Source organism: Saimiri boliviensis, chromosome 2 (genome assembly GCF_048565385.1).
Source record: "Saimiri boliviensis isolate mSaiBol1 chromosome 2, mSaiBol1.pri, whole genome shotgun sequence".
NCBI lineage: Eukaryota > Metazoa > Chordata > Mammalia > Primates > Cebidae > Saimiri > Saimiri boliviensis.
The window spans coordinates 92,598,963-92,622,791 of record NC_133450.1 but is presented as its reverse complement, the minus strand read 5'-3'; the positions used below and the strand labels follow the sequence as shown (position 1 = coordinate 92,622,791).

General features: G+C 43.8%; 1 protein-coding gene across 3 annotated transcripts in view; it reads left to right on the top strand.

Annotated features, from left to right (window-relative positions):
- The window catches only part of TMEM260 (transmembrane protein 260), a 74,469-nt gene extending 51,094 nt beyond the window's left edge, over positions 1-23,375 (top strand). Inside the window, exons 13-18 of one of the 3 annotated variants that reach the window (XR_005579357.2) lie at positions 4,235-4,411; positions 6,608-6,661; positions 8,135-8,225; positions 10,175-10,313; positions 10,936-11,031; positions 21,077-21,166. Coding sequence is in view for 1 of the 3 variants with exons in the window: in XM_003930497.4 (XP_003930546.1) it covers positions 4,235-4,411; positions 6,608-6,661; positions 8,135-8,225; positions 21,077-21,331 (577 nt within the window). In the remaining 2 variants the exon portion in view is untranslated. Of the gene's footprint in view, positions 1-4,234; positions 4,412-6,607; positions 6,662-8,134; positions 8,226-10,123; positions 10,314-10,935; positions 11,032-21,076 lie in introns of all 3 variants that reach the window. The other 2 variants (XR_012516306.1, XM_003930497.4) reach the window with 2 other exon arrangements.
- The last annotated feature ends 454 nt before the right edge of the window (positions 23,376-23,829 follow it).

The following is a 23,829-nucleotide window of genomic DNA, read 5'->3' as shown; positions in this document are numbered from 1 at the left end:
TGTTTGTTGTTGTTGTTTTGGTTTTTGTTTGTTTTTTGTTTTTTAAGCTGGTTGCTGTTAAGATTACAGCATCCATACTTAACTTTTCATTGTCTTCTTAGAAGAAATATTTTACCACATCAAGCAGAATGTGGAGCCCTTACTGCCATAGGAGTCTTTTACTTTTGTATTATATATTATGTCAGATGTAGTCGTTTTTATTTCAGTTGTCATTTTTATTTCAGTTTTCTCTTTTTTTTTTGAGATAGAGTCTTGCTCTGTTGCCAGGTGCCAGGCTGGAGTGCAGTGGCGTGATCTCGGCTCACTGCAACCTATACCTCCCAGGTCCAAGCAATTCTCCTGCCTCAGCCTCCCAAGTAGCTGGGACTACAGGTGTTCGCCACCACACCCAGTTGATTTTTGTATTTTTTAGTAGAGGCAGGGTTTCACCATGTTGGCCAGGGTGGTCTCAATCTCCTGACCTTGTGATCCACCCACCTTGACCTCCCAAAGTGCTGGGATTACAGGTGTGATATTTCAGTTTCTCTTAAAGAACTTAAGAGAAAAAAACAGTCTACAATTTTATTCGGTTACTTACCAGATCTGTTGTTCTTTCTTCTATCCTGATATTCCAGATTTTCCTGTTGTATAGTTTCCCATTATTCCGAGGATATTCCTTAAGGATTTCTTTTAAACCAAGACTGTTAGAAATGAATTCTTTGAGTTTTCGTTTATCTGGAAATGTCTTTATTTCACCTTCATTTTTGAAGGATGTTTGTGGAACTAGAATTCTGGGTTGATAATACTGTTTTTCTCAGCATTTAAAAAATGTTACTTTGGGCTGGGCACAGTGGTTCATGTCTGTAATTCCAGCACTTTGGGAGGCTGAGGCAGGAGGATTGCTTGAGCCCAGGAGTTCAAGACCAAACTTGACTACATAGGCAGACCCTGTCTCTACAAAAAAATAAAAATAAAAATTAGCTGGATGTGGTGGCACACACCTGTGGTCCCAACTACTTGGGCAGGTGAGGTGGGAAGTTTGTTTGAATCCGGGAGTTTGAGGCTGCAGTGAGCTATGACTGTGCCACTGCACTCCAGCGTGGGCAACAGAGCAAAACGCAGTCTAAGAAAAAGAAAGAAAAAGTTACATTTTTTTTGTCCTGTGTAGCTTCTAAATAGAAATCCACAGTTATTCAAATAATTGTTCCCCTAGGTGAAATGTATTGTTTTTCTCTGGCTATTTTTAAGACTTTTTATTTGTCTTTAGCTTTTAGCAATTTGATTATGGTATATTTTAGCATGGATTTATTTGAGTTAACTCATTTGGAGTTCACTGAGTTTCTTCAACCTATAAGATTATATCTTTCACAAAATTTGAGAATTATTTCTTTAATTAATTTTTCCTGTTTCACAGTCTTTCTTTTCTCCTTCCAAGATTCTAATGAAATGAATTTAGACCTTTTGGTATTGTCCCGCAGATGACTAAACTCTATACGTTTTAGTCAATTTTTTGTTTGTTTGTTTAAACTGTTACCATTTTTAAAAATCTATCTTCAAATTCCCTGGCATACTGTCTCGCCAAATTTATGTTAAGCCATTTGGATCCTCTTTGTATATTTTACTTTTTTGTTGAGCTTCTCCATCTTTCCAGCTGTTTCTAGAGTATTTGCCCTCCTTCTTGATGTGTGGTTATAATAGTTGCTGTAAAGTCTTTGACAATTCTAGCATTTGTGTTATCTTAGAATTGACATCTGTTGATTCTTTTTTCCCTTATGAGTTGACATTTTTCTGGTTCTTCATATGCTGAGTAATTTTGGATTGAATCCTGGGCATTTTGATTATTTGGGTCTTATTTAAATCCCAAGGAGAATGATGACTTTTTGGTTGGTTGGTTGGTTGGTTTGTTACCAAGCCTTTGGCCAGGTTAACCTCAGGTTGCAAATTCTGGCCTGCCTTCTGTGAACTGTAGTTCTAACCCCAATTCTGTTTCCAAAGCATTTGCAGTGCGACTGGATCAATCCCATGTACATGCTACTGTTACCAGTGGCAAGTATCCAAGTTACTGGTTGCAAATATATACAGGTCAGCAGCACCCTCAATGCTTGCCTCCTCAGAAGAAAGAATTCAACTGAGGGGTATAAAGCAGAAAGAGAGACCAAGGCAAGTTTTAGATTCGGAGCAAAAGTTTATTAAAAGTTTATTAAAAGCCCTAAAGCAGAAACAAAAGGAAGGAAAGTAGACTTAGAAGAAGGCCAAGCAGGCGACTTGAAAGACAGGTGCCCCGTTTAACCTTTGACTCAGGGTTTTATATGATGGCTTACTTCTAGGGTCTTTTGTCCTGTCTCCCCTGATTCTTCCCTGGGGGTGCCCTGCCCGGATGCACAGTAGCCTGCTGGCACTTGGGAGATGAGAATATGCAGTGTGGGCCGGGTGCAGTGGCTTACGCGCATAATCACTTTGGGAAGCTGAGGTGGGTGGATCACCTGAGGTCAGGAGTTCAAGACCAGCCAGGCCAACGTGGTAAAACCCTGTTTCTGATAAAATTACAAAAATTAGCCAGGCATGGTGGTGTGCACCTGTAATCCCAGTTCCTCGGGAGGCTGAGGAAAGAGGATTGCTTGAACCCAGGAGGCAGAAGATGCAGTGAGCCAGGATCACGCCACTGCACTTCATCCTGGGCTACCGAGCAATACTCCGTCTCAAAAAGAAAAAAAAAGAGAGAGAAAGAGAATGTGCAGTGTGTTTACTGAAGTTGTATGCATGCTCACTTTAGGCATTCTTCCCTTACTGGTGGAATGGGCCTGCAAGGTCATATACCAGTTAAACTCTGCTATTTTGCCTTTTATTGCACATGCTTGAGGCCACTCGCCCAACTCCCGAGATCTTTTTGGGAGGCTGCTGATGACCAGTTTATATCTATTGGGAAACTGCCTTTTTCTGGTGCTGGCTGTGCAACCTGTTACTGTTTTAGAGAAGCAGTGTGGCAAATGTCTGACCATCACCTGATGGTTGTCTGAAATTCCTGGTGGGGTTGGGGCGAGGTGGTGGGGAGCCCTTTTCTGCCCTGCTCATGCCTATGGTAACACTACCAGGTACCCAGTCTGGAACCTGGGTGGTGGTCTGCCCTGTGGTTAATTTTACAAACTCTGTTCAGGGTCAGACCTGTGCATGCACAGCTCAGAGATAAGCCAGGAGCTTATATACAACGTTACGGGATCGCTCTCTTTATCGCTCTCCTTTCTCTGGTCACCCCGTCACTTTCCAGTTTGCTAGGGCCTTCCTTTTTGGTTCTCTGGCCAGAAGGCTAAGGCTTTAATCTCTTCTTCTGCCATGCACTTCCTGTGACTGTGTCTGCATCTGGAGCCAGGCTGAAGGACTGAGAGAAACAAAAAGCAATGGAGATGAGCTCCACACTCTTGGAACCACAGTGCCTCTGCTTAGAAAGAAGGGTTCCCCTCCCTCAGAGTCACTGTGCTGCTGCCTCCACTAATGCCGTGGTGTTGGCTGGCACCTGGGAAAGAAGAGAAGGAAAAAGACCTGGGAGATTTCCTCCACTCTCTCCAAACGTTCGGAGTCCCCTTTTCTACTCCTTGGGCTACAAAAAAGGGGGGACTTTTCTTGGAACTCTTTTTGTCCTTGTTTGAAACAAACTTCTGAGTTTAGAGCTTCTTTTTCCCTCCCTGAAGGGAGAAAAATGGTAAACTTATCCCTGATATGGTGGAACATCTAATTCTGGTCATTTTTCTCAATCTTCTTTCTGCCTTTTACTTTTGGGAGTCCTCAGATGGCTGCTCCACATATTCTGTGTCCGGGAGTTATCGCTGTGTACAGTGGGAGACACAAAGTAGACTGTAGTTACTCCAGCTTCTCCAGAACTCTTTTTTTAGTAAATAGAGGTGGGGTCTCATTGTGTTGCCCAAGCTGGTCTCAAAGCCCTGGCCTCAAGTGATCCTCCCTCGGCCTCCCAAAATGCCGGGATGACTAGTGTGAAGACCCACGTCTAGCCTCTATTATGTTTTGAGTCTGCAAATTATATCAGATACCTCATTAATCTTAAACAGCTCTGAAAGATAGTTGTCGTTCCTGTTTCACAGATGAGAAGAGTAGACACAGGTAGTTATTTTTCCAAAATCATGTAAGTAATAAATGGTGGGGAAAAAAAAAAAATCTAAAAATGATGTTTCATGAATTATATTTACTTAACATTTAGAACTTTAAATTTTAAGTACATCATGTATTTTTCTGTTTTCAATAGAAAAGAAACGTTTGTTTGCATAGGAATTCATGAAGGTGACCCATCCTGGAAAAAGAACTACTCACTTTGGCCATGGGGGTCTTGTGACAGATTGGTTCCTTTGGAGATTGTATTCAACCCCGAGGAATGGATTAAACTTACAAAAAATATCTATAACTGGACCGAAGAATACGGAAGGTATGAACAGCAGTTGCCTTTTGGTGCATATAAATATAGCAGTTTTGAGTACCCCCAAAGACATTTTGAGATGCTTTTTAATTTGTTTTACTTTTTATTGCTAATATTATTAGTTGCTACCCACAGAATACCATAAAACAACAAAAAAAGAACATGTCTTTATCATCCTCCTATTTACAGAACAAGGGGGAGAGAGGAGGAAACGGGGTGCTGTGGTTGCATGGATTCCATGATGGTTAGATGCATGGCACCTTCTACTTCCGGGTCTTTGAATGCTATCTTGTCCAGCATCCTATATCTCATTACCCTAAAAGTGGAAGAGGTTCATTAACTGCAGTTGAACTTTAAAAGGCAGTCTTGTTTATGGTAGTTTCCATATATACAAACTTGTCATATTTTTTCTTTAAGAATGGCAGATAACTTCTCTCTGAGGGACGACTCAGATTTGAGTAGCTCTCTTTTCACAGTTTCTTGGCATCAATCTGGTTATGTTGTTGGGGCATTACTAGCCTTCCTGTAAGCATTTCTTTTTTTTTTTTTTTTTTTTTTTTTTTTTTTTTGAGACGGAGTTTTGCTCTCGTTACCCAGGCTGGAGTGCAATGGCGCGATCTCGGCTCACCGCAACCTCCGCCTCCTGGGTTCAGGCAATTCTCCTGCCTCAGTCTCTTGAGTAGCTGGGATTACAGGCACGCACCACCATGCCCAGCTAATTTTTTGTATTTTTAGTAGAGACGGGGTTTCATCATGTTGACCAGGAGGGTCTCGATCTCTTGACCTCGTGATCCACCCACCTCGGCCTCCCAAAGTGCTGGGATTACAGGCTTGAGCCACCGCGCCCAGCCCCCTTTAAGCATTTCTACATAGACTTCACTCTTTCCTATATAGAAAATGAGTCACTATCTAGACTGCTCTACCTATGGTGTAGCCGTTCTGGTTTTTGGTTTTGTTTTTTTTTGAGACCGAGTCTCGTTCTGTCTCCCAGGCTAGACTGCAGTGGCATGATCTTGGCTCACCACAACCTCCATCTCCTTAGTTCAAGTGATTCTGCTGCCTCAGCCTCCCCAAGAGCTAGGACTACAGGCATGTGCCAACATGCCCGGCTAATTTTTGTATTTTTAGTAGAGACGGGGTTTCACTATGTTGGCTAGGCTGGTCTCAAACTCCTGATCTCGTGATCTGCCTGCCTATTGTTTATAATTTCAGAGCAACAGACAAGATTATATTTTAAAATGCTGTAAAGGTTTTTTGAAAAGTCAATATGTACACATGTGGATAATCAGAGCACTGTGGGAGCATCATAAGAAAAAGCCAGAATAGCTGACAACTACTGCCCATACATAACATTGCTCATTATCCCCATTCTATCAAAATATATACATAGGAAACTTTTTAATTAAGAGAAGGAAAAATCAGATGTCTTGCCCATTGTTCTTTGAGCAGCAACATAGCTCCAGCAATGATTTTCCAAGCCAGGAGTCCCCTCTCTTCAGGCTGATCCTCTTGTTTCACAGCTCTTTGGCTCTTACCTCTGTCCATAGAGTGACCTGCACCTCACCTCTGCCCTGCTGCCATCTAACATATCGTTCTTAGGAACAGCTGGCTCCCCGAGTACTTGCAGTGTCTTTCTATTAATCTGTTTCCTCTCTTGAGGCATGGGAGCTCACTATGCAGATTAAGAACCCATTTACCAAAACTCAAACTTCCTTTTAATTCAGCTTATTCAGGAGAACAAGTTTGTTGATTTGACCACTATCAGTATTTCAAGATTCAGCTTCCTTTGTTGGCCTTGTCAGATTATAAAAGTCATGGTGTATCCATTGCAAAACTGTGGAGGATGGCCAGGCATGGTGGCTCACACCTGTAATCCCAGCGCTTTGGGAGGCCGAGGTGGATGGCTCACCAGAGCTCAGGAGTTTGAGACCAGCCAGCATGGTGCCACTCCATCTCTACTAAAAATACAAAAATTAGCTGGGTGTGATGGTGGGCGCCTGTAATCCCAGCTACTCAGAGGCTCAGGCAGGAGAATCATGTACACCCTGGATGTGGAGGTTGCAGTGAGCAGAGAACGCACCATTACACTGTAGCCGGGGCAACAAGAGTGAAATTCCATCTCCCCCCCCTACCCGCCACCCCGCCAAAAAAAAACCCTAAAAATGTGGATGACAGAAAGGTATTACTGTTTTTTTGTAACTGCAGGTTTGATCCGTCTTCTTGGGAATCTGTGGCCAATGAAGAAATGTGGCAAGCAAGGTAAACTAATCTATGTTTTTGTATTTGTAGTCTGTTTTTAAACGTAGCAGAGAAGTAGCCTATGGCACTTTTAATTTTGACAGTAGGGGTGAGTAGTGATCATAAAAATAGCATATATGAGCATTTATGTTTTTCAGGCACTGTACTAGTCCTTATACATGAATATCTCAGTTCATCCACACAGTAACCTATGAGGGAGTTATGATCCCCGTTTTATAAAAGAACACACTGGATGTGGAAGGTTATTTGTCCAAGGACATACACCTGCTAGTGATGAAGTCCAAATCTCACATCTGTCTGCCTCTGGAACACTCATATCTCCTATCCTTTCTTGCCTTAACTAAAGTGAGTGTAATCCATTGATTAGAAGTTAATCATTACAACCTTGCCTCCATTTGTAATGTGCCCGTTACTTAGTTAAGCACTTAATACTCACTAGATGCCAGGCACTGTGTTCGGCATTGAAGCTACACATTTGAATATGACACAGTTCCTATCCTCATGAAGCTTATGGTCTAATAAGCAGACAGACATATTAAAGGAGATTGAAATATTAATCTGATGGATGCTATACTTTCCTGTTGTTCAGAGAGGAGAGAGGTCATCCTGTCCTGGATGGAACATTTCATAGTGATGCTACTGCTTTTGGTTCCTCTCATTGTTTTTTTTTTTTTTAAATCAAAATAACACTAACAAACTTTGGCCTAAGTATTAACGTAAAAGTCCTAAGTCATGTAGACAGTAGTATCTTGTACATATGGAGAGCTTCCTTCAGCAAAAATGTATTGATGCCTAGTCTGAGCTAGGGACTGTGCACTGAGAACAGTGACGATATAAAGAGCTTACATAACTTTAAAGAGGTCCTTGCAAATAAATATATACTATAGTTTATGCAATAGTATTTTAAGTCAGAAAATGGCATATTTTGTCAGTCTAGTCGTGGGAACAAATTTACACAATTCACTGTGATTGGGTGTGGGAAAGCTGGGAAGAAATGACATAAAAGAAGAAAGCAGGTCATTATTTGGGCAGGTATTGATTTAATTGGTGTGCTAAATACAACCTGGATTAGTTCATGGGGTCTAAGGGTCTAGCAGCCTTTGAAGAACTGGGCACACATGGCATGAGCTTCGTGATGGGTACCTTCAGGGATGTGTTGGCAAACTCAGCAAGTTTCCCTTTTCCTGGCTTCTCTTGCATAATAAGTATGTACATTTGGAGGCAGAATGATCTGCAATAGTGATGATGAATGTAAGCTTTCATTCTAAAGGATTAGTGTGAAGGCAGCATCTTATGGGGTGAGTGGAGGGATTGTTGTTGGTTCAGAGCAAATGTCCATGAATATGAGAGCATTGAAAATGATACAGTAAAGGATTTTGTATATCCCTTATCAGTGGAGACGCCTGGAAGATTTAGCCCTGAATGTGCAATTGGCTGTATGATTTTAATGAAGTTTCCTATCCCCACTCCCAGGATGAAAACACCGTTCTTCATCTTTAACCTGGCAGAAACTGCTAACGTGCCTTCGGCAATGAAAGCTCAACTCTACACTCAAGCATATGACGTATGTTATCCTTTTATTATTATACTTTAAGTTCTGGAGTACATGTGCAGAACATGCAGGTTTGTTAAATAGGTATACATGGTGACTTGCTGCATCCATCACCCTGTCACCTACATTAGATATTTCTCATATTGCTCTCCCATCCCTTGACAGGCCCCCTGGTATGTGATGTTCCCCTCCCTGTGTCCATGTGTTCTTACTGTTCAACACCCACTTATGAGTGAGAACAGGCAGTTTTGGTTTTCCGTTCTTGTGTCAGTTTGCTGAGAATGATGGTTTCCAAATTCATCCAAGTCCCCACAAAGGACACAAACTCATCATTTTTGATGGCAACATAGTATTCCTTGGTCTATATGTACCACATTTTCTTTGTCCAGTCTGTCATCGATGGGCATTTGGGTTGGTTCCGTGTCTTTGCTATTGTACACAGGGCTGCACTGAACATACATGTGCATGTGTCTTCTAACTGGTGTGAGGTGGTATCTCAATGTAGTTTTGATTTGCATTTCTCTAATGACCAGTGATGACGAGCATTTTTTCATGTTTGTTGGCCTCATCTATGTCTTTTGAAAAGTGTCTGCTCATATACTCGCCCACTTTTGAATGGGCTTGTTTTTTTCTTGTAAATCTGTTTGAGTTCTTTGTAGATTCTGGATATCAGCCCTTTGTCAGATGGGTAGATTGCAAAAATTCTTTTCCCATTCTGTTGGTTGCCCATTTGCTCTAATGATGGTTTCTTGTGCTGTACAGAAGCTCTGAATTTTAATTAGATCCTTATCTTGGCGTTTGTTGCCGTTGCTTTTGGTGTTTTAGTCATGAAGTCCTTCCCTATGCGTGTGTCCTGGATGGTTTTGCCTACCTTTTCTTCTAGTGTTTTTATGGTGTTAGGTTTTATGTTTAAATCAATCCATTTGGAGTTAATTTTAGTGTAAGGTGACAGTAGGGGTCCAGTTTCTGCACGTTGCTAGCCAGTTTTCCCAACACCATTTATTAAACATGGAGTCCTTTCCCCATGGCTTGCTTTTCTCAGGTTTGTCAAAGATGAGAGGGTTGTAGGTGCGTGTCATTATTTCTGAGGCCTCTGTTCTGTTGGTCTCTATCTCTGCTTTGGTACCAGTACTATGCTTTTGTTATTATTGTGGCATTGCAGTATAGTTTGAAGTCAGGCAGCATGATGCTTCCAGCTTTGGGTTTTTTGGTTTTTTGCTTAGGATTGTCTTGGCTATACAGGCTCTTTTTTGGTTTAAGGTGTTTTTTTCCAATTCTGTGAAGAAAGTCAATGTGTAAATTAATTTCAATTACATAATGGTAAAGGGATCTATTCAACAAGAAGAGCTAACTATCCTAAATATATATGCACCAGTACAAGAGCAGCCAGATACATAAAGCAAGTTCTTAATGACCCACGCCCACACAATAATGGTAGGGGACTTTAACACCCCACTGTTGATATTAGATCAGTAAGATGGGTAATTAACAAGGATATCCAATACTTGAACTCAGATCTGGACCTATCTACAGAACTCTCCATCTCAAATCCACAGAATCTACATCCTTCTCAGCACCATATCACACTCCTTAGTAAAACACTCCTTAGCAAATGCAAAACCTGCCAACACCGCGAACCTCAGCCAGAACACCCTGAACCTCCGCTTTTGATCCCTGCTCCAGCTCTCCACTTGTCCCCTTCCCCTTCCCAATTCCTACCTTCACCCCACACCTGCTCCTGAACACGGCATCCCCCACAGCCAGCTCCCTCACTCCCCCTTGGAGAAGTGGTTGGAAGTCATTGTCCATGTTCATGTCTTCTATCTGATCCCTCCCAAATCAAAAAGCACCTTAGGTCTTTCTCCTCTGATCTAGACACTTATATCAAATAATTTAAATATCTTACCCAGTCTTATGAACTTACCTGGTGTGACCTGCATATTCTCGTCTCCTCCCCGAAGAAAAGGAAAGAATGTGGCTTGCAGCGCAGGCACATGCTGATGACCATTACTGGCAGGACCCTACTAAACCTGTAGGGGCGGCTGTTGCCCCCCGAGAGGAGCCAGCTTGGGAATATCAGCCTACAGATCTGAGCATCTTGTAAGTACATGATTACTTGCCTCATGGCAGGTCTTAATAAAGCTGTCCATAAGGCTGTAAATTTTGAAAAACTCCAATTTCCCGGAAAACTGATGAAAATCTTGCCCAGTTCCTCTCCTGTCTGACAGAGGCTCTCCAGAAATATACCCACATTGACCCTGCCTCCCAAGAAAGGACAATTGTCCTTAATACCCATTTCATCTCCCAGTCTGCCCCCAACATCCAGCATAAATTCAAAAAGCCTGAAGATGGCCCTCAAACCCCACAACAAGACCTCCTTAACCTGGCTTCAAGGTCTTCAGTAATAGGGATGAACAACGTAAAATAGACAAGGCCCAAAGAGACGGTGCTAAATACCAGCTTCTAGCAACAGCCATTTGCCAACCTGGCTATGGTACCTAGGAGTACAAAATCCTGACAGCAGTGCACTTCCGGGGGCATAGGCCATTGGGCACAGGCATGTCCCAATCCACGGGTGCCAGAAAGCCCTTGCTCCGTCTGCCAGCAGACAGGCCACTGGAACTCTGACTGTCCTTTCAGCAGGCAGACAGAAAAGCCTGTACCGCCAACCCATAACCCCTTCACCACGATAAAAGGTGAAGAATCCCTTGCACCCTTGCAGCTCCTGGGCTTGGCTGCTGAAGACTGATGAGGCCTAAGGCCCGCGACCCCATCTGCCATCACTACATCGAGCCCAGGGTAACTCTACTAGTGACAGGTAAGCCGATCTCTTTTTTAATTGATACCAGGGCCACATACTTAGCTTTGCCTGAACGCCCAGGACCAACTCCTCTCTCTCCAGTCTGAGTTTTGTGAGTTGATGGACTTGCCTCACATCTGCAGGCCACCAAGCCCCTTACTTGTTCTTTATTTAATACTGTTCTCTCCCTTTTTTTTTTCTTTTATCATGCCTTGCTGTCCTACTCTGAATCTAGGCAGGGACCTCCTAGCCAAATTCAGAGCTTCCATCACCTTCCTCTGGCCCCCACAACCAGACTCTCTCCTCCTCTCCGCTACCACAGCAGCCCTTGACCAGTACCCACTCCCCACCTCCCTTGTTAATCCAGTAGTGTGGGATGCTACCATCCCTTCTGTAGCAGTACACCATGACCCCATCAAAATCCAAGTAAAGGACCCTCCAAATTTCCTAGGATTCTTCAATGTCCCATCTCATTAATTCATCAAAAAGGCTTACAGCCCATCATAAACTCCTCTCACACAGCCGTCTCAGACGAACTCATTCTCCATATAATTAATTCTCCCATACTCCCTGTCAAAAAGGCAGACAGTTCTTCTTGACTAGTCCAGGACCTCAGGGCTGTCAGTCAGGCAGCCCCTCCCATCTATCTAGTTGTTCCCAACCCTTACGTGCTCCCCTCATCCCTTCCAACCCAACCCGCTATACTGCCATCAATCTGAAAGATGCCTTTTTTACTATTCCCCTTCATCCTAACTCCCAGAATCTTTTTGCCTTCACTTGAACTGATCCTGACTCCCTCCAGTCACAACTCGCATGGACCATCCTCCCCCCAGGTTTCAGGGACAGTCCTCATTTCTCCTGGCAAGCTCTGGCTCAAGACCTCACCTCTAGACCTTTCTCCTAGTCGGCTTCTCCAGTATGTGGATGACCTTCTTCTCTGTAGCCCTTCCCAAGAGGACTCACACCATTACCCTTTTGAACTTTATCGCTAATAAGGGATACAGGGTCTCCCCCTCCAAAGCACAACTCTCCACTTTAACAGTAGCGTATTTGGAGTCCAACTCCCGCCCCTGGGACCCGAGCCATGACCTCAGCCCAGACAGCACTAATAGACAGCCTGCCCCCACCCACCTCAAAAAATGAAATCCTTTCTTTCCTAGGGCTAGCAGGTTTCTCAGAATATGGATTCCCAATTTTGCCCTCCTAGCCCGCCCCCTCTGTGAACCTGCCAAAGGCCCTCTGAATGAGCCCCTTCACACCACATAATCCCAAGCTTTCACAAACTTAAGGCTGCTCTGGTCACCCCTCCTGCTGTTTCTGCCTGACGTCTCTCCTTCATTCACTCTGCACACAGCTGAGAAACATGGAATAGCCCTTGGCATCCTTGGCCAACAGAAAGGAAGTCCCCCCTCCTTTGCTCCCGTAGCTTACCTCTTTAAACAACTAGACACCACTGCTCAAGGATGGCCAACCTGCCTCCGAGCCTTGGACAGCAAAAAACTAACATTCGGTCAAGACACCACCGTTCACAGCTCACAGAATTTCTAAGATATCCCCTCCTCCCGAGCCCTACATACCCTTTCCCCTTCTTGTATCCGGCTACTCCGTGCCCTCTCTCGAAAAACCTGAGTTCTGCCTCTCCAAAGGTGCTCCCCCAACTCCTGCATCTCTGCTTCCACTGTCTTCCTCCCCTCCTGTATTGAAGTCCTTGATCACTTACAGCCTCGTTTCCCTAACATCTCCCCTGAGCCTCTCCCCGATTCTGACCATCAGTTATTCATAGACAGCTCCTCTTCTAAACCAGCCAACTCCCATGAAATCGCTGGGTATGCAGTTGTCACTCTTTACTAAACCCCTACCCTCAGGGAACCTCCTCCCAAAAGGCAGGAGCTGTAACCCTTTCCAAAGGCAAATGCGTCAACCTTTTCACAGACTCCAAATAGGCCTACTACATCCTTTACTCCCATGCCGCTGTTGGGCAGGAAGGAGGATTTCTTACTGCCAAAGGGACCCCCACCACTAATGGTCCCCTTATTTACCAGCGCCTTCAAGCTGCACGCCTCCCAGCTACGGCAGGAGTTACACACTGCCGAGGACACCAGACAGGATCAGATGAAATCTCAGGAGGGAACGGAAAGGCCAACAAGGCAGCAAAAGCAGCCTCTCTGTCCTCTGTCCCTGTTCTCATCACTTCCACAATCCAACCCCAGCATGGCCCTACTGAATTGTTCACTACTGCAAACAAGGAGCCTCCTTCCAGAGGAGCTGGATAGTCAAAAATCACAAACTCATCCTCCCTCAAGAGCAAACTAAGGAAATTCTGACAGCTCTTCACCAGTCCTTTCATACCGGTGCACACCCCCTGAACCTTCTCCGTCCCCCTTATTTCTCTTCTCCCCACCTATTTACCACACTAAAGGACGTACCCTCCAACTGTGATGTATGCTCTAACTTCCTCTCAAGGGGCCCTCCACCCTCCTCCCATCCCCACACAGCAGCTAAGAGGATCACTCCCAGGAGAAGACTGGCAAGTAGACTTCACCCACATGCCTCCTGTCAAAATAAACTAGGTTTCTTCTTCCCCTATAGACACCTCCTCTAGGTGGGTGGAAGCATCCCCACCTCCTCAGAAAAGGCTGCAGGAGTCTCCCAAATTCTTTTAACAGAAATCATCCCTAGATTTGGTCTCCCGCACTCCATACAAGCAGACAACAGCCCTAGCTTCATCTCCCAAATCACCCAACAAGTCTCTCAGTCCCTCAGCGTTCAGTGGTGCCTGTGTATCCCATACCGACCCCAGTCCTCCGGAAATGTAGAAAGGGCAAATGGGATCCCTAAGACTCAGCTAACCAAACTCATTCTCGAAATCCAAAAGCCCTGGACCTCCCTTCTGCCCAAAAGCACCCTCCTTAGCCCATTTGAGTTACTGTATGGATTCCCTTTCCTCTTATAAAACAGGCCCCCTCTTAACTCTCCACTAGGAGAGTATCTCCCAGCACTCCCCCTCATCCAACACCCCCTCCACGAACACGCCGGCCGGACCCTCCCAAGGCCTCACAAAGGCCCAGCTAACCAGGCCCTACTCCCAAGAGAGTATGTTTTGTAAAAACCCTCAATCCCACAAGCCTTAAACCAAAATGGGAAGGCCCCTTCCAGGTTCTCCTCACTACCCCCACGGCGGCCGAACGCTCAGGACTTACTTCTTGGTCTCATCTTTCCACGTTAAAACAGGCCCCCAAGGCCCCCACTGGTCGGTCTGCTCCTTCCTCGCCAACCACTGGTCAATACTGCAGCGTCATCCTCGGGCCAACCGGACTCCACCTCACATCCATTCCAAAGACCTGCCACCAGACAATCAGGCAAAATTACCCCCTTTGTTCCTGCTCCTTTCTTAGAGATCAACGGTTATAACACCCTTAAATGGAAATTGCTTACCACATCCTCCTCGAGGGCACGGCCTCACGCCCTCCCTTGTTGGCAGTAGGTGTCTGTACTGTAGACCCCTCAACATGGAACAGCAAGCAGAGAGCCTTCACTGCCATAATTTTTTGCCTCATCATTGCACTAATAGCAGGAATAACAGTCACTGGGAAATAATTACCGCTTTTTTATGTCCTGTCTCTGTTCTTGTCGCTTCACTGTCTTCCTTCACTGTCTCACAAAGGATATTACGTGGTTCTTCCCTGAAGAACCTACTCTCTCATTTCTAGATTGCATAACTGACCTTACTTTCCAAGGCACCCTGTGCAATTTCACCCCAAATGAAGTCCAGTTTTTTACCTTCATCCTTACCCTTTGCTTATTTGCTACTCCTGCCCCCTCTCACCAACACCTACCGCATCTCTCCCCACACTGCCTTCACCACACTCTCGACTCAGTTCCAACTCAACAGTGTAGCCTGGCTCTGGCAAGCAGCTGGTGGCGGTGCCTCTCTGTCTCGGACACTGCCCACACTGCCGTCCCCGTCCCCACACGAGACTGGATCCGTACCAGAGTAACCTTTCACCCCCACTTTCGATTAGGGGGACTTTTTCAATATAATTTACAGCAACTAATACAACTCTCTAAATCCTTCAGAGAACATAACAAACCTCAGTCTCCCGCTGGACAAGCAGTTCTGTTATTACGCCCGTACCTCACCTTCCTTACTCCCTATGTCAGTCAAGCTCAGCCTCTACTAAACCCCATCACCACACACACAGCTCTGCTCTCTCAGGCCCCACTGTGCATTCAGTGCCATTCCCCCACCGGCCACCACGTAGGCCACCTGCCCCCCAACAGTGTAACTTCACAACTCAAACCCTCCACTGACCATACCAACCAAAACATACTCAAAACTCCTCTCTGCTTTTTAAGCCCCCGAGAAGTCAACATCACCCTACTCCTTAATAAGAAGTCAGGCTTCTGCAATGGCAGACACTGTCCCTGCTCCATCCCTGGCTGCCCTCCTATGAAACGGAATCACCTAAAACTCAAGACTGTCTCCTCCACCCATTCTGTACCAACAACTCCTCTCACTGGATTCTGGTAGACACCAAACGCTTCTTACTGCACTGGGAAAATAAAGCACCGCAGGGCACTCAGACTCCTCTTAATGCACCCCGGCAGCCACTCACTGCAGCTGCACTTGCAGGGACGTGAAAAAACAACAAATTTTCACATCTCTTCAACATACACAGCCAATTCTGTCTGCCAAGCTAAGGTGTCTTTTTATGCGACACCTCCACCTTTATTTGCCTCCCCACTAATTGGACTGGCACCTGTACCCTAGTATTCCTCAGCCTAAAAGTGAGTATAGCCCCAGGTAACCAATCCTTAACCATCCTAGTCAGCACTCCTAACCAGCATCGTCGGGCGGTGCAGCTCATACCCTGCTGTGGACTAGGAGTAGTTACAGGAACTGCAGGGCTTTCCAACTCTCTCTCCTACTATGCCTCCCTCTCCAAAGTCCTTACAGACAATGTAGAGGACATGACCAAATCCACTTCTACCCTCCAAACACAAATGGATTCACTGGCTGCAGTTGTCCTCCAGATCCGCAGAGGCCTCAATCTACTTACCCCCCTGAAAAAGGTGGTCTCTGCGTCTTCCTAGACAGACAGTGTTGTTTCTCTCTCAAGCAATCCAGAATAGTGCAAGATGCAGTCAAAAGACTCAAAGACTGAGCCCAAAAAAGATGTCTGTGTCCTAATCTCCAGAACCTATGAGTATGTTACCTTTGTAACAAAGCGGGGTTTGGGAGGGATTAAGTTAGGAGTCTTGAGACGGGGATTATCCCAGATTATCCAGGTGGACCCACCATAATCATAAAGGTCCTCATAAAAGGGAAGCAAGCAGGTCAGAGTCAGAGAAGGGGACGTGATGCAGAAGCAGAGGGCAGAGAGAGACAGACACGCGAAGATCCTACACGCTGACTGCAGATGGAGGAAGGGGCCAGGAGTGAAAGAGTGCAGGCCACCTCTGGAGGAGGCGGGAAAGGGTCAGGAAACAGATTCTCCTCTAGAGCCTCCTCAGGGAACACAGTCACGCTGGTTTTATGACTTCTCACCTCTGGAAGTGCAAGATAATAAATACATGTTGCTTTAAAACACAGCTTTAGCCGGGCGCAGTGGCTCAAGCTTGTAATCCCAGCACTTTGGGAGGCCGAGGCGGGTGGATCAAGAGGTCGAGAGATCGAGACCATCCTGGTCAACATGGTGAAACCTCGTCTCTACTGAAAATACAAAAAATTAGCTGGGCATGGTGGCGCGTGTCTATAATCCCAGCTACTCAGGAGGCTGAGGCAGGAGAATTGCCTGAACCCAGGAGGCAGAGGTTGCGGTGAGCCGAGATCGCGCCATTGCACTCCAGCCTGGGTAACAAGAGCGAAACTCCGTCTCAAAAAAAAAAAAAAAAACACAGCTTTAAACCACGCATAATAAACGTATGTGGTAATTTGTTACAATGGCAATGAGAAACTAATATAATAGCTTCATATAAAACAAGGTCTAGCAGGTTGCTCTCTATGCAAAAGTCATGACGTGGCTACACTTGAAATGATAAGGCCATGGCTTGTTGAGATTTCATGAGAGGAGATCAGCAGTCATGGAGGTGGGCTCTGTCTTCTAACTGTGGCCCCAGGAAGGCAAACGAACCTTTGAAAGGCACAACCACACTGAAGCTCCTGCACAAATCTGTCCTCTCTGATGAGAAGCAGGAACTGATAAAGGAGACTTGCTTTGACACTAAGAGTCTCTGCTTTTCTGTGACTTACGGCACTGGGCACTTTGGACACTTGCACAGTCTGCTATGTAGGAAACTAACACCCTGACAAGGGACAATGAAATCAGAGCATAGGACCTGTGTGTCTGAGCTGCTATTTTTGCTATCTCTGGACTGCTGTCTTTCTACTCAGCCAGGGCAAGTGTTTGGTGCTAAATCAAAATAGCCTGGTGTCCAATCAGCGTGACCACTTTTATTCTGAAACTGTGGTCACTAGTTCCTTGTTTATTCACTTATTCATCCACTTACAAGGCATTTTTTTTTTTGAGGCGGAGTTTCGCTCTTGTCACCCAGGCTGGAGTGCAATCGGCTCACCGCAACCTCCGCCTCCTGGGTTCAGGCAATTCTCCTGCCTCAGCCTCCTGAGTAGCTGGGATTACAGGCACACGCCACCATGCCCAGCTAATTTTTTGTATTTTTAGTAGAGACGGGGTTTCACCGTATTGACCAGGATGGTCTCAATCTCTTGACCTCGTGATCCACCCGCCTCGGCCTCCCAAAGTGCTGGGATTACAGGCTTGAGTCACCGCGCCCGGCCCACAAGGCATTTCTTAAGCACCCACTCCATGCAAATAGTGTTTTGGAGACAATCAAGTCTTATCCCTGCTATCAAAAAGCTGTCAGGCTAGAGAAGGAGACAGAAGATCAGGTCCTCAGTCACAGTTCGTTCTTGTGAGTTCTGTGAGAGGCATGCAGAGGTGCACTGGACCAGAGCAAGCTGGGGAGTAGGCTGGCGAGGGAGGGAGGAAGGAAAAGCTTCCAGAGGGGACGTCATGGGAGTGTCATCTTGAAAGATCAGAAGGAGCTCACCAGACAGATGGTGGGGCAAGGAGGCAAGAGAGGGAGGGGAGAGCAGTCCATAAGGAGCGAGCCACGGGGGCAAAGGCAGAACCCTCCGAGGTGCCCCACTTGTGGACAGCAAGATACCTGATTATAGAAGGCAGCATGCTGGAGTTCTCTCTGGCAGTAGGGAGGCCCCGCTTCTAGGCCCACTCTGCCATTAGTTGTCAACTGTGAGTCAATGAACCTTTCCAGGCCTTGATTTTTTTTTTCTTCCTAAAAAAGAAAAATCGAAGGGGGCTTTAAACTTTAAAACATTGTCCTTCATATCCTGTTCATAGCATAATGCTGTTTATCTCCAGTAGCTTGTAATTCTGTGAAAAACAAGCAATATTTAGTTGGGAGAGATAGGAGACTTACTGTTTTCTGTTCTCATCAGTGATCTCTCCCATGGTCAGTTGTTAGGCTACTACTAAAGCTGGTTTGTGGATTTGTTACTGTCCCTTCTGGTCAGCAAGGGTTATTTTTTTCAGTGAACACAGATGATTGGTTTCTCCTTTGCACAGTCTCCAGATGTATGACAATGTTTACAAGACAAGTGAAGCCAATTACTTGGTGATAATTACTTAATTACCACCCCCCGTGCTAGTTTTTCAAGACTGTTCTTGTTAGGTATAAAAAATATTTTTGTTGCGGGGTACATTATCCTACTCTATAGCTCATACCGAACATTAAGTTCAGGTGACTTAATGTCAGCACGGTTGGGAAGCAGGACCAGGAGTAACCAATGTTATAGGAATAAATTGGATAATTTGAAGGTGTCCCTAACTAACAGAATACGGTCCACTGAGACTAATGTCACGGTAACACATAAATATAGAGGAAGAAATATAATGCCACATAATGAGAAATGATGGGCTTCTTAAGATATGGCACATGGAGCTTAATAGGACATCTAAAATAAGTTGATAATGCGTCAGTAACAAAGTGTTCCAGATGAAGGTAGTACAGTTTTCCTGATGCCTGAACACTAGTAGGTGGGTTTTGAATGAGCCTCCATTCCCTGGAGTAGTTGGGGAAATGTTGCTGGAAGTGTTGGCATCTGGTTTGGACTTCAGCACCTTCGTGTGGGGTGGTGGGCTGGGGATGGTTAATGGGTACAAAAATATAGTTAGAATGAATACGAATCTAGAATCTGATAGCACAGCAGAGTAACTACAGTCAACAGGAATTTACGATCCATTTAAAAATCACTAAAAGAGTATAATTGGATTGTTTGTAACACAAATAAAAGATAAATGCCTGAGGTGATAGATACTCGATTTACCCTGATGTGATCATTATACATGGCAAGCCATATCAAAATATCTCATGCACCTTATAAATCTATATACCAACCGTGTACCTACAAAAATTAAAAATAGAAAAGTAACAAACATCAATCTAAGTGGCATAGATTTGTAAGGAAATGTGTATTATACTTAATTTTTTTAAAAAGCAACACTTAGGATTTTGAAAACTGAACAGTTCCTGAATGCCTCCTTTAAGCGTGAGGCAGTGTGCTACAGCCTTTACACCCGTGTCTTATGGGGAGGGCTCGTGAAGAGAAACCACCGGAGAAAAAACGATGGTGAGGAAAGGGTAAAGACGCTTTGAAAATTTTACCAAGAGGATAAAGGGTAGGAGTCTGACAGTCACCTTGCTGTATATGAAAGTGCGTGATGATTCTTTCCCATTTTCTTCTTTATTTTTTCTAACTAGAGATGGGGTCTTGCTCTGTGGGCCAAGCTGGTCTTCAGCTCCTGGCCTCAAGCAATCCTCTGGCCTTGGCCTTACAAAGTGCCAGGAGTGCAGGTATGGGCCACCATGCCCAGCCTCTTCCCTATGGTATAAAAGGAAGGGAACTAAGGGGAAGTTTGCTGTAAAAGGCAGCTGGAAGACCAAGGGTTATTAACTATGGAAAGATATATCAAAACATGCATTGTGGAATTTTTCATGAGGGTGCTATTTTAAAATAGGTATGCATTTGTCTGCCCCGGAGTGGGAAATTGGAAAAACAGACAATATGATTGGGTTTCTTTTAACTAACTGATGTCATGTCTAATTCAAAAAGCACTTGTTCCTTGGAGAAAGCACTGTTGCTTTTCTGTGCTCTCAGAAAGCCTACAGGTAAACGGCTTTGAATACATCTGCAACCTGACAGTCTCCAAGAAAGCCGTGACATTCCCAAATAAGCAACTGTAATATTCTGTTTTACAGATTTGTATCTGCCTTTTTACCTGTTAAATTTTTTGTGTTTTCTCTAGAAAACTCCCTGTCAAAAAAAAAATCTAACTCTATCCAATTAATACTCTCTGATGTTGAAAAAGGAAATTCTAAATTCCTATGGGCAAACTTTTAACTATCAAAATTGTAAATTACAGGATACTCTGAAGCTTTCCAGTATCTCACTTTAGGGATGTCTCTTAAATTCTGTCACACCCAGCCTCTATGATAACGAATTTGTCTGGATTGTTTTATCTTTGCCATTGTTATTAGTGTTGTTTTTAATGTAGAGAGAAATTTCTGTCAAAAATATGGGACAAACATTTAAATTCCTTCAAGTTCTTTTTCTGGGCAGTCTTCTAAAGAAAGCTTTTTTTTTTTTTCTCCAATAGCTAAATCTAGAGTTTCAACCCTTCTAACCTGTTGAGTAAATAGCTTTCCATGAATTAAAATTAAATCACTTCCCCAGAACATCTTTCTGAAGGAAGAGCATTTTGTCCTGACACAGTGTGTCTTAGGTTTCCCCTGCAACATCCGAAAACCTCAGAAGCAGTTTTAGATGCAGCATATTTACCTCCCGCTACTGTAATAATTACAGTAACATCCTTGCATTTTCTGCATGGCCTAGCAATCATTAGATTTTTACTGGAGGCTGCTTGGATTTTTTTTTTTCTTGTTAATTCCTCTGTGTTTGTTTTTGGGAAAAAAAAAAAAAAAGAATTAACAATGGAATACCAACATTTCTGCTGTTTTCTAGCTTTATAAGGAGATTGTCTATTTACAAAAGGAGCACCCAGTGAATTGGCACAAGAACTATGCCATCGCCTGTGAGCGGATGCTGCGCCTTCAGGCACGAGATGCCGACCCTGAAGTCCTGTTATCTGAAACCATCAAACATTTTCGCCTGTATTCTCAGAAAGCACGGAACGATCCACAGCATGCTGATATTTTAGGTGCTATAAAGCACCTAAGAAAAGAACTGCAAAGTCTGAGAAGTAGGAAAAACGTCTGAGACAGCAAAACTTGAAAAACCTGCTTGTCATTCAGCTTCCAAAATTCTGAAGTCCCGAAGTTTTTCCTTCAAGAAAAGAAACTGCATAAAACATTTAAAACTGAGTCATCTCTGAGATACAATCATCTCCCAGATATAGGTAACATGGTCCAGCAGGACTGTTTCATGGGGTGTTGAGTGACTAAGATCTCCCCACTCATGCAAAATTCTGTTTATCCCATGTTACCAAATTAACATTTCAGTGAGAAGCTTTTGAAACGTCTTCTGACTTTCAGTCTTTCACCAGATGACTGTGCTTTACTAGATTCTAGAAGAGAATGAACTATTTTCATATAACTAAATATTGACCATGAACTGTTTAAGGGCCATGCTTATTGGGATCAGTTTTAAAGGTTAAAATTTTTTCATAGTAATACCAGACCAAAGACATTTTATGTTTTCTGGAAAAAAAAAAAAAAATGAATCTTACTAGGCTTTAGGTGAGAGTACATTTTTTACAAAGTAGCTATAGTTGTTAGTCTTACACTTCAAGCTAAACACCAAGTGGATGATACTTTGAAAAAAGTTTGTGTTTTATTGTCTTAGAACATTCTCTGAAATCAAAAAAAAAAAAAAAAAAAAAAAACTAATTTGATGTTTGCTTCTTTCAGTTGCAGAAACTGATTGGCAAGTAAAAAGGATTTTGCATTTACTTAATTTTATATTTATGTTTTACTTCTATTTGAACTCAGAGATCTAGGCCCAATAATTAGTAGGCTCCTGCTGCCAAAATGCAAAGGGGAAAAAAAAAGGCAGGGACTGGGGGGGATGGGGAAGGGGCTCAATAAATTCATTTCTGTTACAAGCATCTTTTATACATATTACTAAAGAGAACATAGTAAGAAATGCAAATAATAGTTCTTTATTTTATTATGACAGTTAATTAATAGCAACCTGTTTTAATGAATAAAGTCACTCAGAGTCCTTCAGCACTTCCTAAGTAGAGGCCAGAATCTGTAGGACTTCTTTTCCCCCCAATTGTATAGCTCCTAGACTCCAAGCACTATATAGGCCCCTGTATAGAAATGCTCACTAATGAAGAGGGAGGGCTAGAAGCTTGTCTGCATTCAAAGATCACTGGCGAGTCATTCAGCAAGAAAAGGCCCCTTACCAGGAATAGTCACAGTTCCGTGGCATTGTACTAGCAGAAGGGTCTGATCAAAGGTCTCCTGTGGAGCTTGCATGGTTCCCTTTCATACTACGACCATAATTAAAACCACTAATTCTCTTTTAAAATGCTGCAGGATGCCATGTAGGCATCTGTCTGGAGTGTCCTTTGTGATGTCATAAGCTGTTAAGGACCAGTGCCGAGGGCTTTTGAGTGAAATGCCAGTCATGAAGGTGCTTCAAGACAAGGGTGCCTCTAAAAGCTTGACAGGGCCTTGACTGCACAATTCGAGCTGAATTTGCCCCTTGTCAGCTGCCAGTAAATACATCTCAAAGGGGGAAAAGCTGAAGTTTCATTACCTGATCCATGGGGCTTTGTTGGTTTTGGCATCACACAGGGGAAGCTCTTGCCCCTCCATTCTCTGGATTTGAAGATGTCCATTGGAGCCTGCAGTGCCTGGACAGGGTTCAGAGCGGAACCTTTTGAAGAGTGTCAATAGTTGTAACAGTTCAGCTGTTAGGAAGACAAATAAATGGAGGAGCTCATTAATCCGCTTTTGGCTCTCGGTGCCTTTTGCCCTTTTATCACAGCCTTATTAGGCTCCTACTCATCTTGAACCAGAAAAAAATGAATTGAAGTTGTTGAGTACTAATTGGCAAAGACTTTTAATCATGGGCCAAGAACTTTCACTGACTTGAAAGTAACTTCTCCACAGGGAAGAACCGAAAACCTGGTTTACCTTAAAACAAAAACCTGTTGGAGTTCAGCGTGGTGTAAAAATGTAAGGAAGCGTTGATAAATTGTCTAAGTTTATCCATTTGAAAGAAATTGTTTAAGATTATGATATTCTTTTCTTTTAAAAAAAAGTACAATAAAATTCAGACATTCCTTAGCAAAGCACTGTCTTTATTGGTTCAGAAGAGAGATTGCATGCATGTGTGTGGTGGTGGTGTTTGTTTCTGAACCTCTACACACAGGTATGTGAGTATTCATCTCTGCATCTACATATGCATGTGATGTTTGAGGAACCTTATTAAAAGTGATACTTCCTATTAGTAGCCCTAAGAATGACAGCTGAAGACCTCTCCGTTTTAAAAAACTTTTTAAATATATGTCTGTACTGTGGAGATACGTGTATGGCTGAATGTGCTTTGTGTATATATTATTGTCAAATGGTACACAGATTATTTTGTATGTGTCCAACAATGGCTTTGGGCCACTCTCTGTTAGAGAAACCAATGATACGATAGCCCAGAGTAGACAGGATCTTAATGATTTAAGTTTCTAAAAACCGTGGGTAAATGAAAACCTAGTACCCTGAGCTGAGATTTAGAGACGTTGGGCTTCGTTC